This window comes from Nipponia nippon, unplaced genomic scaffold (genome assembly GCF_047370975.1).
Source record: "Nipponia nippon isolate SJK-2023a ecotype South Korea unplaced genomic scaffold, ASM4737097v1 scaffold_15, whole genome shotgun sequence".
NCBI lineage: Eukaryota > Metazoa > Chordata > Aves > Pelecaniformes > Threskiornithidae > Nipponia > Nipponia nippon.
Window position 1 is genome coordinate 3708177 of NW_028262331.1, and position 17266 is coordinate 3725442.

Below are 17266 nucleotides of genomic sequence, written 5' to 3' on the forward strand. Positions count from 1 at the left end.
GTTGCTGCTTCTCTTACTACCTGCTGTGAATTTGCTGTACGGAACAGGGAGCACCATGGTTGTGGGCCTTATTCTTTCCCTTTCATAATTTGCCGTTTTGAATAAGCTTCTAGGCTGTCCTAACTTGGACCCTGCCTGCCAAACCGTATCAAACAAACTTGTAGCTTATAGGCTCAGAAATGCTCAAATGCACGAAACAAATGTGGTAGAGCAATGGAAAGCAAGCCCTGAAACTCAAGACTGCTCTGTCGGAGCCTTTCTTTCCATCCCACACCCCATGTAAATGTAAAAATAGAGCTGTTTAGCTGTGGGAGCAGAAATGGGGATAGATTGGCACTTGCTTCATGGCTTTGCATGCTGTTTGTTTTCTTTTTACAAAAGCTTTGACAGTAATTGGAAGAGACTTTTGCTGTGATGCTCTGGATATCCTGCCCCGTAGTAATAAATGGCAGGTTATTCTCCTATAACCAATAGTCCTGTTAGCTGGCGCTTGCTGTGGGTTTGGGTTTTTGTTTTTGGTTTTTTTTTTGAACGTGTAACAAATTGCAGGTAGGTGAGAAATTTATTTCATAGTTTGACTATTTCTTAAAATTCAAAGAAAGCTTTTTTAGAATTTCCCATATTCTTGGCGTATGTTCTTTTACCCCAGCTTTCCTGGGAGCATTTGTCACGAATGCAGTATATGATTCATGTGATTGCAGTCTCAAAGGGCTTAGTAGGTGAGAATTTCTAGAAGTGCAATTATTTTTTGCCGTATCTGTATGATTGTAGAGTAGTCTTAATGCTGAGGATTCCATACTGCTGTTTTATAATGTGTGCTGGCGCTGAATCAGATGTGCTGGCAGGTCAGGTTATGCTGTAGCTTTGCTGCTGTGTGTGCCAGGAGGGAGACATCAGCGCTCTGAAATACCAGTAGCCTGTCTGGTGTGATACCACCTTTATATTTTTGTCTCCTGGACTTCCAGGAGCAGTGAAATGATGATAGCACTAAAGCTCCCAATGCTTTTTCAGTTCTAAAAATATATTTGAGTTGCACAAACTTGTAATTTTCCAGGTAACGTTTTCTTTTTATATATATTATATATATATAAAGGGAAAAAGAAGCTCTTGCTGCGCCGGTGACATGCTTCATGTTGATAAAACTGTGTCCATGATGCAAAAATGATAGGGACAAGGTGGGGGAAATCCATCTTGATGTCTTCGGTAAGCATTTAAACTCCCCACGGCTTCTGCTATAATGTGCAGGGAGGTCTGATGTAGCTGAAATACTGTCCTGGGGCAGACCTCATGAGACGTTTCTGTCCTGCCATGCCCTTCAGGCAAGCCGGTTAAACTTACCGCCTCTCTCCTGTGAGCTGGCAAGGCCGTGAGGGAATTTGGAAGGGTTAATCAGCTGTAGCCTGCAAGCTGCTTTGAGATCATCTGACAAAACGGCTGTGTGAAACCTCGGGCTTGGTGTTTGGCGTGTTGCAGTGGGCACATCCTCAGCCGCGTGCTCCTCTGATGGTGGCAGAGGGTGGCTGCTGATTTCAGTGTCTTTTCTCATGGGAGCGTGTCTGTGCGGTATCTTTTTTCACTTGCTTGCAAAGCCACCTCCAGCCAGGCTCCTAAAACGCTTGGGACTGAGAAAAGCATTTCTTTTCACATCAGAAATGAGTGTCTTCTTATTAACAGTGTGCTTTTCTTTGAAAAACAACCCTGAATTTAGGTCGTGCCTTCATCTCTTCAACATTGCAAACAGAATCTGTACATCATTGCAAAGACTTGTTTGGTTTTGGCTTTTCTCTTTCACAACTGCAGTGACTGAAAGACATCCTGGATCTGTTCCCCCCCATCCAGCTCAGGTGAGTCACCTGGATGGTGGCTGGGGAGAGCTGCTGTGCCAGCCTACACCCTGCCTGTGCCAGATATTTGCTTTCGATAAGAAAACAGTGGCTGAATTGGTAGGGGTTAATCCATTGCTTGCCATTTTAAATAGTCAGGCTGTATATCTTGTCCTTTACAGCGAAGGGTAAAGGTAGGTTGTATAACCCAGCAACCTGCCAGTTTGCACTCCTTTTTAGCATCTAAATAAGGTGGGTGAGCACATCTGGGAAGTACCAGCACATCTCTGTTACTGCAGTCAGCACATTTACTATTTGAGAAAGAAATCTTGACTGTTTCTACTGAATGGTATTTTGTGTAAGCATTGTAGGTAAGAAAGAAATAAACCAATCAGAGGGTCAGCACTGCAGTTATTGTTTGTGCTCTTCTCCCACATGGACCGATAATGAGTGTTTCTGCCTCATTTAGTCATGTGTTTGATAGATATATGTGGGAGTGTATGTATGTATCTACTATCCTTGCTTGAATAGACTTCACTTTTATTTATTTTTGTACTATTTTATGGTCTTTCTTTTTAAAAAACTGACATTAAGGAGAAAATGTTTTGATTAGGCAACTGGGTGGCTCCTAGGGCACAGGATGGGCTGCAGCGTTCTCCTCCGCCCTTAATGAAAAGCTCTAACGTGGCTGTCAACTGCTTGTAACTACTCTCACACATTCTCATTTCAGAGATTGTGCATATGGGGGGACGTCAACTTTCTCTTCTGAACTGGACTGGAGTTTGGTAGCTGGGACTCTTGGGTCTTCCGCTATTTTTGTCCATTTGTGAAGTGTTGATAATACTTGGCGCTCTCGCAGGGCTGTCATGAACACAGCAGGCTTGATTTGGCACTGAGAAAATGCAGAGAGTCCTCCGTGATATTCTTGGGAACAGTATTGTTCTGGCAGCCTCCAAAATTGCCAAATGCTTGTAAGACATTCAGAAAACTCAGCGATGCTGGGGAGGGCAGGAGGGAGAGGGACAGAACTGGGTAGTTGTTGAGTTCCAGGTCTGTGCTGAATTTTGTAGGAGTACTTTCCAAACTTTTAATTGTGTGATGGGATGGTAAAACATGTAGCTGGTCTCTGTATCGTGTATAAAAGTCAGATCATGAAGATGTTAAGGGTAAATGATGGACTGTGAGGAATTATGGGGGTTGATAGTGTTCTGATACCAAAGGTTTGAACTAGCTGGGGTGGCCTGGCTCCTCCTAAGGTGTTCTGTGTGTGGCCTTGTGCTTCACGAATCTTGGTGAGGACGTAGGAGTTGGTTGGTTGTGTAAGGTCGGTGCCTCCTGTAGTGAACAGGTCCCAGCTGCTTCAGAGGGAGCTGTAACAAAGTAGACAGGAATCAGACGCGTGACGTGTGCGCTGGGAAAGTGTCTTTTTGCTACTGGTTCTTTTTTCTGCTGCTCAGCAAGGAGAGGGCTTGTGTCTTCAAGCGCAAGCTTGTAAAATGCTGCTGTTTATTTTTTTTTTTAAATGTGTGTGAAAACATCTTGCATGCTTGTATTCATGTAATTTTCTTGCACACATGTATTTTCTTGCATGCGTGCACACACACACCAGAACGTCTTTCATGGAACAGAAAATAGGTAGATTTTGTGACTTTTTTATTTCTAAAGGATCTTTTTGGATTACTAGTGTTGTCACAAATGGTAGTGGCGTGTGTTTTCAGAAGTGGCTAGCGATGGGAAGAGCCTCATTCCAGGAGATGGCTTGAAAAATCCTCTGAGCAGCCTCTTTTTTTTTGAGGCTGTTTTCATGAAAAACATTGAGTGTCTGGGCTCCCAAAAATCAGGCTCGTGTGATGTGTCAAGATGGGCAAGTAAGGTGGCTTGTGGCATCTGTAAACTCTGACTAGCCCTCTAAAGCAGGTGCGAGGGGGAGATGAACATTCACTTCCAAATGCATAGGTGTTCAGACCTCTGTCTACTTTCAGCTGCATTGTGTCCATTTATTTGAGAAGATAAAACAAGGAAAATGAACTGCAAAGAGCTGTTTCTTTGTGACCTCAAGGAAACGGTTCGTAGAGATCTGACTCACTTTGGGTCTTCCCTTGCTTCTGCAGAGTGCTCATACTCTCAGCCCCTCTTGCATTAGGTGATAAAGCGTATGTTACCCAGTGAAGCTCCTGGAGGTCATGAAAGCGATTCCTCTTTGAGTGTTTAAAATCCTTTTTGCAAATCCTGCCAGGGACTGTTCTCCAGGGAGCTGTTTCATGCTTTTCCAGCCAGTGGTTTGCCATGTCTCAGCCCTGACAGGTGAACGTGTGCCTGAAAAGCCATTGCTGAGGACTGTTACTTTCCAAGGTGATGTGGCAGCTTTGTGGTCCTGGTTGCTGGATTGTTTTCTCTGAGTACATTTACTTGTTAAGCAATCTTCTGATGACATCCAGGATCCTTTTTCACATGCTGATAAGATGCTTTGAGTGAGATGTGATGGTTGCACCTCTTTCTAAAGAAGAAACTCGGTGCCCCTCATGTTTCAGTTTGAACTTGCAGAGATGGGATGGCATCAGCCGGAGGAGTGGGAAGTGCTGTTTCTTACTGGGTTTACCCTTGGACTGGGATTGAAGAACTGGGTTTTAGCTTTGGTTCTGCCCCTGATTTTTCTGGCTGACTCCATGGATGTCAGTTCCTCTCCCTGTGGTTTAACTTTCACTATTAACTGTGCAGTTTGCTCCGGAAAAATAGGCTACACGAGAGCTGTGTGTTAATAACTAGCTCTAGGAATAGAAGAGTCACTGACTCTGTGATGAATGTGATAACCTTAAACTACAGCGTAGCATGGTACTGGGCACTGGGGACCTTGTCGTTATTAGCGTCATGTTTGCTTTCTGACTGAGATGTTCTTAAGCCAAATTTTATTTCAACCAGCAAGTAAATCTTTTATTTTATTTTTATTCTTTCAAATAAGAGAAGTTCTTCATGCTTAGTACTAAATTGTCATTGGTTTAAAAAACAATGAGGAAACACAGGATTGTAATGAGACCAGAAATAGCAATGTTTTAATTACATGAAACTCAAAACATATTTTCTCTTTGCTTGAATCTAATATACGGGCTGGAGGCGTGAAAGCTATGAGTGTGACAAAATTACTAAAGAGTGATAGCACCAGCCAGGATTCTCAGATGACTGGGTGTTTTGACTTCCTCATTTATGACACACAGAAGGGAATGTTTGGTGGGTTTTTTTTCCTTTCTTCTAAAATCATTTTCAAGCTTAGTGCTTACTGAGGGCTAGGTCCCATTCAGGGTCTGTTCTGTCAGTCCAGCATTTGAGTCCCAGGTCTGCAGAGCTCCTTCTTCCTTTGGATGGCTTTGATTTCTTTCCAGTTCTTTTCCTCATTGACTTGCAGTGCTCCCACCCAGTGCTAACTGGTACGATTCCTCAGCAGGCCTTTACTGCTGTTGCCTCTGGTCCTCTGTTTGCCCCTTGAGTAAATCTGTAGTCCTGAGGTACTACCAGGATAGCTTAACAGGACCCTTCTCCACGCCTTGCACCCATTTGCAATATGAATGGTTTTGTAATTGTCAAAGAAGAGACAGTGCCTTGAGGTTTATGACCCTGCCTGAGCCTTTCAGAATGAATTATGGCCTTTCGTCTACTCCGAGGGTCACGTTCTCTTTATAATTGCACTGAAGTGACTTTCCACTACATTTGGTACATGCATGCAGACATGCCATAATTTGTTCTGTAAGACACAGCCTCCCCATAATTATAAGGAATATGTAAGCTTGCCTGCCTCAAATATGGCATTAGGGTGCTCTCTCTCATTAAATCAACATAAATCTTTTGACGTAGTCTTGTTGGTTCCCTGCTGCATTTTCTCCCTTGAGTAAAGAACAGAATTTCTGTTTGTGAGTGAAAGCTCACTCTATTTGGATAATTCTCTTTGCTGGCCATACTGGTGCAAACTGGAGGTAAGCTTACACAGATGTGTGACATTACTCTGTAGTAACACAAATACGAGTGCTGGAATTATCCCGTGGGGGATAGTCAGCGCAGTGTCCTGTCCCTCCCAGAAGCCTGGAGATCTTGTATAGGAAACGCAGACCTCCTTGAGCTTATGAGGTGTTCTCTTCGACTGCCTACAACTTTGGATGGTCATATTGCTCTCAGGAGATCCAGGGATTTCTTCTCTTCCCTCACTTTGAATTCTTCAGTAAATAGTTCCCTAAAAATGCTCCAGTAGAAGTGTGGGCACCATATAGCCGTTTTCAGCCTCCTGCTACATGTTTTCCAGATTGCTTCCTTTGGACCCAAGGGCTATCTGGAGGCCAGGTTGGGTATCACCAGGCTGTATTTTTTCTTGAGGCCTCTTAGACTTTTGATCTTAATGGTGTATTTGATAAAGAGTTTTGCAAACTCTGCTCAGTTGTTCTCTGTAGGGTGGGTTCAGTTGCAGTGTGTGGTTAAAAAATGGCAGCCCTTGCTTTCTTTGGACAAGATTAAATCTTGGTGTAGTTCCTAATGTTTTTTGGTATTTATACCTGCATTCAATTTTGGTCTGTGTGATGGCAGCTAGAGGCAATGTTTTTTCTGTATATGCGGGTAGAATTTGCTCACTATCTCCATGCTGCTACAAAAATTTTCCCTTTAAATCCTCTAAACTATTTGCGCTAGTCCTCATTAGTGTATTCTGTATATTTCTATCATTTGCTTTTGTCTATTGCTGCATTTTTCTTGTACCTAAAAAAGCCTTAAAATAGGAATTCTGGAATAGAAAATGACTTGTAAGAAGATTGCAGGCTACTGTTGGTTTTCTAGTGGCTACTCTTTTCATTGCTGTGTTAAGGTAGAGACTTAATGAGCAAGTCTGACTCCAGGGCAAGGCTGAGTGCTGCTCTAAACAGCAGTTTCCATCTAGGGTTCCTTTGAAACGAAGCATTTGCTAACCTGCCAGCTTTTATTTTTGTTTATTTGTGCCTACTGCATTCATCAGAGCACGGTGAAGGGTACAGTCACGCAAAGGGCTGCCTGAAGACTTTTGGAGACTGAAAGTGATGCACTCAGAGCAGCTACTGAAGCATATTTTGGATATTAATGCCTAAATCTAGAGGCGGCATGATCCCTCCCCTCTCCTTTGACCTTCTCTTTTAAGTATGTGCATTCAACCAAAACCCACCACCCTGTCTCCTGAGGAGTGACTCTGTTAGGGTCTAGATAATGTTTTCTAACAGCGATGTAGATGTTGGTGAGGATATGCAGCATCCGTAACATGGCATTCCCTGGATGCTGTGCTTAGCTGTTTGCTTCAGCAGGGTATTTGCATTGCTAACACCTTCCCTAGAGAGTGCGGAGTTTCACGTCTCCTCTCCCCTTTCTCTTTCAGGCCCAGGCCTGTTTGCTTCTCCAGAAGGTTCTGCTACTTCATGATCTGAAGCTCTTCATGACAGAAGAGGAGTGGGAGGAATTGATCAGAGAAAGCATCAGCCAAGTGACAGAGGTAACAAGCTTCAACGTGTTAAACGTATAGATAGCACATAATGGATGCTGCTCTTACTACTGTGGTGCTCATTCTCAGAGCTGGAGTCCGTGGCTGTGCTCGACTTAACTGATCTTAGAGGGCTTGTGCCTGCTTGCACCAGGTCTGAGTAGCGTCCACCAGCATTACAGCATTCTTGTAACACCACCGTTTAGATGTATTTTCACAGAGTGCAAGAAATGTGCCTAGTACAGCTCAGCGGTGCCTGTGTCTGGATCCAACAGACAGAGCTTGAGTTTTAGGGAATACACTCATACAGATCAATTTAAGGTGGTTTTAAAAATTAAGTTTTGAATTGAAAGGTATTGTGAACACTTAAAAAGTTTCAGAAAATGTTACGGAAGTTCTGTATTTGAGTGAACTTCAGGGCCCAAGAGAGAGAGCTGAAGCACACTAGACTTCCGACTCCTGGTGCGTTGTAGGCCTTTTGGACTAGACTCCCTTGCTAATATTGTTTATCAAGGAAACCTTAAAATACATTGGGAGATAATTTGCACGGTAAAAACAGTGACAGAAATTGCAGGGTTTCTGATTCAGTGGCAAGTGCGGATTGTACCTGAAGACAGTTTTTGGGTGCAGCTGTTATGTAGGAGGTGATCTGTGGGACAGGAGACTGAAGAAGCAAATGCCATTCAATTATATTCTTGTGGATTGACGTGAGGGGAACCAAGCAGCCAAAATAATGTTATGATGTGGTGACTAAACTTGATGACATGGGAGATTCCAGTCTTGGTGTTCCTACGTAACAGTAATATTGACCTCTTTCTAAGTGTAGCTTTCATTCTTTACTTCTTTAAATGCTGGTTACAAGGTGATTTAGGCCATTCTATAATTCACCATACTGGAACAGGACGATTGGCTTGGTTTTCTTTTGTCAAGGAGGGACAAAATCTACGCAAGTTTAACTCAAGGAATTCAGAGGTGCTGTTTATGATTCTTGAGGAAGCAGGTAATCCTGGGTTTCATTAAATAGCTTTTATTTAATGGTTGCATCAGGAGTCCAATGAGTGGAGTCAGGTATGATTTTATTTTCCAGCTACATAAAACGTGCCACTCCTTCCAACCCGGTCATCTCCATGTTTCTCTCTAGCAGCTGAATACCTGCAGGACTCGGTGATTCACTGGGAAACCACAAACATTTACAATGCCTTCGTGTTGTTCTTGTCAGGGAAAGTTTAGCAACTTGCAACCCATCCAGTATTTTAATGAGCTTTGCTACCAAAGCTGCCTCAGTGCCTCTCATTTCTGTGGTCGTCTGTGTTTAAAGAAAAATTCCTGGGAAATATTGTCAGTTTGTTTGGGCTGTCCAAGGTATACCCTGTGGGTAGGAGGCCTCCCATACTATTAACTGGCAGTGGCATATAGGTGTTAGTTCTCTTTTTGGCCTGAAAAAAACCTGGCAAAACATTTTTACAGAGTGCTCTGTTGGTGGGCATATATGTATTGGGTTTTGTCTCCCTTCCTCCTGCTCCCTCCTTGCACTAACACAGTGCTGGTATGGCTCCTTGGTGCTAGGGCAGCTGTGTTTCTTTAAATGTTACTGTAATTAGGAGGGATCAAGGACTTTATATTCCATATAACAGTTTTGGTTCATAGCCAAAGGCTGATGCTTGTGCTGCAAAACTTTCTAAAGCTGCAAAAGGTATTGTGTGTCTTTTTTGGTGGTGCAGAAATGCTCACTTACCTGAGTAATAGCTGTAAAAATATGCAGTGGCTTTATGGTGGTGTAGAACAATACTCGCATCATGACTGATCTCTTGAAGATAGTAAAAAATCCCTTGTGGCAGAAATCAGAGGCTGGAAACTGAGCAAATTTAGAATCTGTAGAAAGTATGTATTTGTCAAAGAGAGTAATTCACCATTAAAGTAACTTGCTGAAGAGTTTATTAGCTCTGAATCGCCAGGTGGAGATTGTTTGCTTGACTGAAAGAGGAGCTCAGGTTGAGTGGAAGTTATGGGCTTGATGCTGAAATTATGGGGTGAGTTTGCTTGGACTGTGTTAGGCAAGAGCTTAGGCCAAATGCTAGCCCTTTCTGTCCCTGATGTCCACACGTGCCTCTTCTTAGCGGGAGGGTAGGGAGGGCGTTTGCAGAACCAAGAGTTTCTCTGCAGCTCGGTCTCATCCCTTTTCATCTGAGACTTGTTTCAGTGGGCCATTCCACTGAAAGCCATGATTTCGGAGGTGGGTGAGTGCTTAACCATGAGAACCTTGACGGAGAGCAATAATTCATGATGCTTTGGAAAATGATGAAGTTTTATTGCCCTACCTCTAGTTGAAAGGTCTGCATTTGGTGTCATTGGCCATTCCTGCCACCATCCCTCACAAATAGCTGTCTTAAAAGGAAAAAATGATAATGCAGAATTTTATACCTTTCTTTGACCCAGGGCCAACTCTTTAACTGACTATACTGATGTGCACTTGTAATTCAAGCAGCGGTATTGTTCGCAAGGAAGCTGTCACCTGAAGGCTTTGCTATGCTGTCTGTGTCCTTGGTCAGATTTGCAGCTATGGGGCTGGTAGCTCTTGAAGTGCAGGATTGCCATTGCAGGTGTAAGGCTGTGAGAGAGGATAGGATGCTATCTCCTGGTGCCTGCTTTCTCATCCTGTCTTGCCTCAGTGGTTGCATTGCATACCTGCAGATCACTGGGTGAGGAGCAGGGAGCCTTGGGTGGTTTTAGGCAGTGATATGTGCTGGAACTGGGAAAGAAGCAATGTGAGAAAACTGCAGTCTTGGATATCATTGAATTATGCGTGTAAAACTAAGAGACAGATGAGGGAGAATCAATGGACAGGAACTTGAAATGAAGAGACAGCTTCCTGAAATAGCAGCTCCGGCTGCTGCGAGGCAATGGCTGTTGTGCTTACATAAGCTAACTTGACCTTATTTGTTCCCCAAATGTTTAAGCATGCTTATAAAACATATATCACAGTCATGAAGGATTCACGCTTGCCATCCCCTTACTGTCAGTGAGGGAAGTCTTGATATCCTAGCGGGTACCTCGGAGTTGACTTGTTCTTGTGAGAGCCCTGCTTGCTGTTGGTGCTCTTGGCTTGTTCTGCTGGGTCGCCTGGGCAGAAAGCCTTGTCTACAAGCTGTGGGACTGCCCTGCGAGCTCTTTTTTACTGGACAGCAAGCAAAGGTAAGGAGGCAGAGAAATAGCTCTGGCACAGTTTTAGCCTCCCTGCTCCTAGTTACTTTAAACAAAGCAGAACCTTGCTACGGTTGTTCAGGTTTATTCTAATGTTGGGAGTCTAGACAACTCAGTTGTGTTTACAGTATAAAGAAACAGAGTTGCTTCATGTTGTAAATGACAGAGCTCACCTGAGATGCTAAAGCATCTGACAGAGGCTTCTTCCTCTTCGAGAGCTTTGTTCTTTTATCGGTAGGTCTCAAAGCGCTTTACAAAGGAAATTCAAACCAGTGAGTTGTTGATGTAATGAAGAAAGTATTTTGCAGAAACCCAAGAGCTAATGTATTTGGTTTACTAAAGTCGTTCACCCTGTTTTACAGATGACACACTTGGCTGGGAGCTGAGCCAAGAATCAAACTTGGGTCTCCTGAGACATCCCAGAGACCCTCCTTCTGCATGGGCAATCTGACTGTTTCTTAACTTGGGTTCAGAAGATCCCGCTGTGCTGGACAGCAATCTCTGTCCCCATGTTACCTAAGGAGGACGCTGGCTGTTGTGAGTCGGGACTGCCCGGAGTCCTGCGATGAGGCTCGTGGCAGAGCCCGAGAGGCCCGAGTTCCCCGTTTCATGCAGGGAACTGTCGCACGGTTTTGGCGAGGGATCTCTAGGGTCGCTGCTAGGGCTCTCGCGCTGTCTTTTTACTCTATCAAGCGCCTCTCAATGTCATCTTTCAGCTCTCCCAGTTGTCATTGTGGGCACATTTTGGTGTTTGTTCCCGGTGTTAGATATATTTCTGTTTTCTTTCTGATATGTTACAAAATTGCTGTCTTGGCTTTAGAGTGATCCTGAAGCCATGCCAATTTTTTAGTAACTCACTGACAGATTTGGGGCAGGAAGCTCCAGGATCTGAATACATAGTTTCATTACCTTTCTATGTCATCCCTTTCCCAGGAACTGGCTTGCCCTCCGGAACTGAGGTGCGTTGTGTAACTCCCAACTTATGCTGAAACTCCCAGTTACGATGTGAAAGCCAGGGGGAAGCGGGAAAGGATTTTGAGGAATATTCCAGAAAATGTATATTTTCACGGCCGAGCAACTTCAAAACAAAACAGCCCTCAGAAAACTATTGTTAAAACTGCTTTCTCTGGCTTGTACAAAGCAGTTTCCTGAGGGTTTCCTTCATCTGTCTTCTGCAGTAGGTACATCATAGGAAGGGCCCAACTTTACTACTGTTTTTTTCCTTTGCTTGTTTTGTCAAAGTGATAAGGGACGGGCAGAGCGGATAGTGTTCAGGTTGGCTGTTTGAAACCAAAATGGCATCAAGGCATCCTGGAACGTAAAAATGCTCACAGAATCTGATACCTAAGTTCAGTGCAAGACCAAAGCACTCCAGAGCACCAGTATTGGAGACTTTCAGATAAATATATACATAATCCTAATGAGACACACGTGGTGCCTCCTTCCACTCAGGTGGTTACTTAGACTTGGACTGGGCAGGCAACCGTGTTTCTGTAGAAAGGCATGAATGTAGACGGGCAGGGGATTACATGGCCTGTGCAAGGGATGGTATAGATAACCCAAGACCTCTTCTCCAAGATGTTTGGGAGTTACCGTATGCTCTCGGAAGACTTTTATTGTGTGGCTTTAGGGGGTTTTGTTGCTATTGCGTTGTTCAGGTAGGGATTTAAAATAACTAGGTGGAGCCATTCAGAATGTGGGGGGGAGAGAGGGATATGCTATATATAGCCTTCCAGTGTAGACATGCCCTTCATTTCTGAAGGGCATCACATTTGATTATCAGTGGCTTAATTTGTAGGGAGATAAATTATTAACAGTGACTTCATCAAATCTCTAAAAAAGCCGATCTTCAATTTTTTTCTTGAAGATTGCCTGAACTTTTATCTGTCCATCTTTATAAAATCTTAATTCATTGCCCTTTCTCAGCCTCTTAGCTTGTAAAATGAGGCCAGTAGTGATTTAACTGATATCTTTGACGTCCTTTCAGAGTACTGGATGTCTCTATGGAGAATTCAATCTCCTCTGTTCCCTCAGCTGTCCTGTATGGTTTTTCCCTGCTGCATTTTCGTATGGTCTATGGAAAAAAAAAAAAAAAAAATCAGATCTTTAAACTTGGGAAAGCATTGACATTTTCTGTGAGAATGGCTTCTGGATTTTTGGGCTCCTCCCTTCAATAACAGCCAAAATAAACATTGAAAAAAATGCCCTTTAGTTAGACCCACATGCTGAAGGGTATGCTTTGTCCCCTACCTTCCCGCTCTCTCTCGGTCAGGGACAAGCAGAAACTTGGTGGTTCCCTTCCCTTTGTGAGCATTTCTTGACGACTTGTTTCTGCTAGAGATGCAAGGAAAAAAGTTTTGAACGTTTATACTTTCAGTCTTCAGAAACTTAGTGAGAGAGAACGGAGGGAGGAGGGACTGTCAGGGCTTTTTTATTTCCTCCTTCTAGTGCTCGGCAGCAGCTGCTGTGCTGTTCAGGTGGGTGGCATGGGAACCTCTCCTTGTGTGCTTGTGTACCTTGTGTACCTGGAGTTGGAAACAGATCCGGCTCTGTGGATAGACGGAAACTGGTGTAAAGAGGCGTACTCTTCCCTCCTCCCTGCTTTGTCTTCCACGATTTAGCCCTAAGTTCTAGCTTGGGTTCTTCTATTGTATAGTGAATATTGTCATGAAAGGAAGTATTTGGGGGTGGCTTTGTCTGGGTTTTGGGAAGCTCACAGTTGATTCCTGGCTGCGTCATGGTCTGTGTGACTCAGTCATGTTACTTGGCCTCAGTGAAATGGAGGGAATGATGCTGGCTTGCCTCTTACCTCTCAGGAGAAATGTGAGAGTAATTACAGGTGAGGCGAGGGTGCTTACATCGGATAATAACAGGAGTTATGAGTATACAGAATACTAAAATACTTCATTTGGTTGTCAGTTTGTTATTAGCCTCTAAATAGCAGAGGAAGGCTGTGCCCCTCCCAAACCTCTCAGCTTACCTGTATGTGGACATGGGAAATCTTCTGCTTTGGCTCAGGTAATGGGCACGCTCTTGTAGGGCCCCAAACCCACTTGCTGGGGCCCCTCTGGGTGCAACTCCACCATAGGGACCCGAGCCACAACAGCAGCAAAATGCCAGGCTGTGTCTTTGCTCTGGGACCCTGCATGCAGCATGGAGCTAGGGCAAAGCTTTAGCTTTCACAGTGTGAAAACAGTCAGCGTGCTGAGTTTCAGACCTCTTAAGCGCTTTCTCGTCGTGGCTGTGGACGTTCAGTAGGGTGAAAATTTTGCTGAACTATTTGCTGCTAGAGAAGAGAGTTTACTTTGGTAACCTTGAGCTGTGCTGGGGGTGTAAGGTCGTGCAGGGTGGGTGGAGGTATGTGTTTTGCAGAAGGCACTTGGCACTGTACTCAGCCATGAATCTGCACATTTATCCATCAGCATCAGGTCTGTTATGGGGGAGGAGGGGGAAGGATGGAGACAGCGCAGCGTGCGGAAAGAATGCAGGTTGGCCGGGCTTCTCCAGCTCACGGAGCAGTGATGGATCTGTCAGGCTGATCCCACGGAGGGGAAGGGCTGTTTGTTTTGAACAATGAAATAGGCTGAAGGACGTGCTGGGAATGCATAAATATTAAATGGTGTTCAAACTTCCAGCTAGGAAATGTTCTCGTCTCTTGGTAGCAGAACACTCGTCTGCAGTCTCGAGATACTGCTGTGCCTTCTAAGTCTGGGCTAAGTGTGTCCCCCGCTGCGGTACCTGTGAAAGGGGAAGAGGTGCAGACAGGCTGAGACTGCAGGCGGGTGTGAATGCGGAGGCTTCCAGAAACATTGCCTGGCTCCGTATAACAGCATATTGCCATCTCCCTTGCAGGGAAGGCTGGGCAGTGGCTGGGATGCTGGCTTTGGCTCTAGATGCACATGCACCACTTTTTGCTGTATTGCAGCTTTCAGGGGAGCCTTGGGCTTAGACTAAAATCCTACCTGGGAAACCGAGGCATGGAGCTGTGTGGTTAACACCCCTTTCTAGCTGCCAGCCCTCTGTCCTGCTGGTATGACTGAATGACTGCAGGTATTTGCTTCCCGTGCTCTGACAAACTTGTTTTATGCTTTGTGAAGTGCAATGAGAGGTGGAATGAAGGTTGGATCGTGCAGTAGTTGGGGTACCTCCATCTGTGATGCAGGAATTGGGAACATAAGAAAAAGCACTGATTGATAAGATGCTGGGGGTGTGCTGTTCTCCCTGTAGAAGTCCTAGAAGCAGAGAACTTTAGATCCAGGAGTGCCATCCACCAGAAACAGTCAGGCTTTTGGAAGCAGCATGTTTCACATAAGAAGACAAAACCATCTCTGCCAGCTGAACCCACGTAGGGTGAGGCAGGAACTGTACTGCTGTATTGGCTTGAGATGAGATGGGAGTTCCAGCTGTGAAAACTGCCTCCATATTTTTTCCTTTTGGAAAATGACCTGCCCAGATCTTCTGACAACCCACATGTGCAGGCTTGATTAACCATCACAGGTATTGCTGAGCTGTAACTGGAGCTGAGATTCCCTGCAAAGTGGGACTGGCTGTTACTGAAGGAGCAAAGTAAGAAAAGCAGAAAATGGTAGAAAAACAACACAATCAGCAAGTGATACAAGTGTGGCTGTTGAATATAAGCCGTGCAGTCTGTCTGCTTTTAGTACCGAGTGATCGGGTTATGTGACTCAGGTTGGTAATGCTGTCAGAGGGCAGGGGAAGGGAGAGTTGGATACCTTTGCGAACAGCACATGGCAGGGAATCACAGAAGAGGTGGTTAGACAAGTTCTTCTGGGTTTTCGCTTAAGCCTCCACCTGTAGCATAGCTGGAAGCAAAACCCCTGCTTTGTGCTTCAGTCTTGCTATGTAAAACGGAGATACTTGCCAACCCTGTGCAAGTCTTTTGCGATCTAATCAGCGTTTGAGGCTCTCCTAAGGATGCTGCAGATGACCGAAATACTACTTTTCTTTTTAAAGCATGTTTGCCATGTGTTGCAGTTTGCCATCTGTTACATAATAGCTTTTGCTTTAATTTTATGATTGCATTTTATACATTCCCCAAATGAAATCACGGTAGGCCTGCAAAAGGATTGACCTGCGCAATGAGGGTGGCAGTGCTAATTTCATCTTTCAGATAGCTGAGCAAGGGAGCAGACCAAAGCAATCTGCTGTGCGAGCCCATAACGTACAGACAATGGCTGGTACCTTATGTAGTAAGAAGTTATGACAAATACTTGGGAAAGCTGCTTTTTGAGGTTTGGACCCAGTTCCCATTGAAGAGACTTGGGATTTCATTCCTTGGAAGCAGTTCCCCAAGGCTTGCCAGCAGCCCCAGTCCAAAGTCAGCTTCTTTTTACGTAACCAGAGCACAGCACGTTTGTATTGATGTCGCATGCTAACACAAATCCCATGGAGCAAACCCTCCGCTGTGTATGCTCCCTGCTATGGGAGGAGGAGAGTGAAGCAACGCGTGCATGACAGAAGATACCATCTCATGTAATGCGTAACTGGGAAGTGCTCTGAGGCAGTGGTGATGAGACCAGGATAATAAGTGACACTGAGCTGAGCAGGAATTGGACTCAAGTCTTTAAGGAGGCTTGACTGTCTCAACCATACCGCATACAGAGGTGCTGGCGGTTTTGTGCTCTTTGGAGTAAATTCATTTTACACCCTTCGTAGCAGAAGGGAAAGGGAAAAGACACATATTGAGAAATAGTAAGACTTTATCTGAATCCAGCTTCCTTAAAGCCAATCCATTCTGCTTCTGAACTAGAGAGAATTGTACATTCTGTAGGAATTAATTATCTGCTGCTTCTTTGCTGCTCCTTTGGCTTCTTCACCCACCCCCATCCCCTTCTTTGTTCCTTCCTCGCCTTTGAGAGCTGTTTAAAAGTGATCCATTTCAGTAGGGAGCTATTTGTTTGCAGAGCACCTAAATTGTACGGGATTGCTTCTGGCTATTTGTGCTGGTGGAACTGTGCTTGTGTTTCCAGACTCATGCAAAACACTGCTTTTAATATAGATGCTTAGTCTTACAGCACTGGTGTTGCTAGACCAGTGCTATCTTCCATCTCCAGCTGGGCAAGCCACCCTCTTCGTTCTACAGGTCTGCATGAATTTGGTTGGGCACCCCAAACCAGGCGCATGTCCCAATTTCCCAAGCACCTGAAAACTGCTTGCAGACTTGTGAAAATCAGCCCCTCAGGTGTTGTTCAGAGCTATAGGACTTTTCTGTTGACTTCAGTAGGATTTGTTTCAAACCCTTGAAAGCATCAGGGCAATTCTGGGAAGTAGGGATGACAGCAAGAACAGCCAGAGTCAAGCCAGCGCGATTTAAATGCAGTCATCTACATCATTCATCTACAGTGAAGAGAAAATGCAATTTATTTTTAACACCTTCTTAATTCCAAAATGTTTGTATATTAAAAAGATGAAATGACAGTTGACTTCACTGTGGCTCCTTCTCACAGTACTGCCCTGGTTCCTCTCATCCTGAAGAGCTGACAATCCATACTGATTTTCTCTCACTGTGAACTTGTATGCAACTTAGCAAAATAGGGATCTCAACTTAATAGCCTCTCTGAAAGCTACTTTAACCACAAGTAATGACTGTTAGCCTGGCAATATCTTGTCCTTCAAATTGCAAAGAAAATTTTTATGCAAATCAGTCTGTTTTGTTTTCATTATTGATTTGCTAATCATTATTATTATTAGTGGTAAGCCTAATAAATGGAGTGTGCATGGCCCATGGAGTGTTATATCCTAC

The 17266-nt window shown here is 44.3% G+C and overlaps 1 protein-coding gene across 2 annotated transcripts in view; it reads left to right on the top strand.

Moving 5' to 3' along the window:
• MYBBP1A (MYB binding protein 1a) overlaps positions 1 to 17266 on the top strand; it is a 60727-nt gene that overhangs the window by 37797 nt on the left and 5664 nt on the right. Inside the window, exons 24-25 of one of the 2 annotated variants that reach the window (XM_087752196.1) lie at positions 1709 to 1844; positions 7201 to 7314. In XM_087752196.1, coding sequence (XP_087608322.1) covers positions 1709 to 1807 — 99 coding nt within the window. In that variant the 3' untranslated portion in view covers positions 1808 to 1844; positions 7201 to 7314. Of the gene's footprint in view, positions 1 to 1708; positions 1845 to 7200; positions 7315 to 17266 lie in introns of those variants that run through there. The other variant, XM_087752195.1, reaches the window with a different exon arrangement.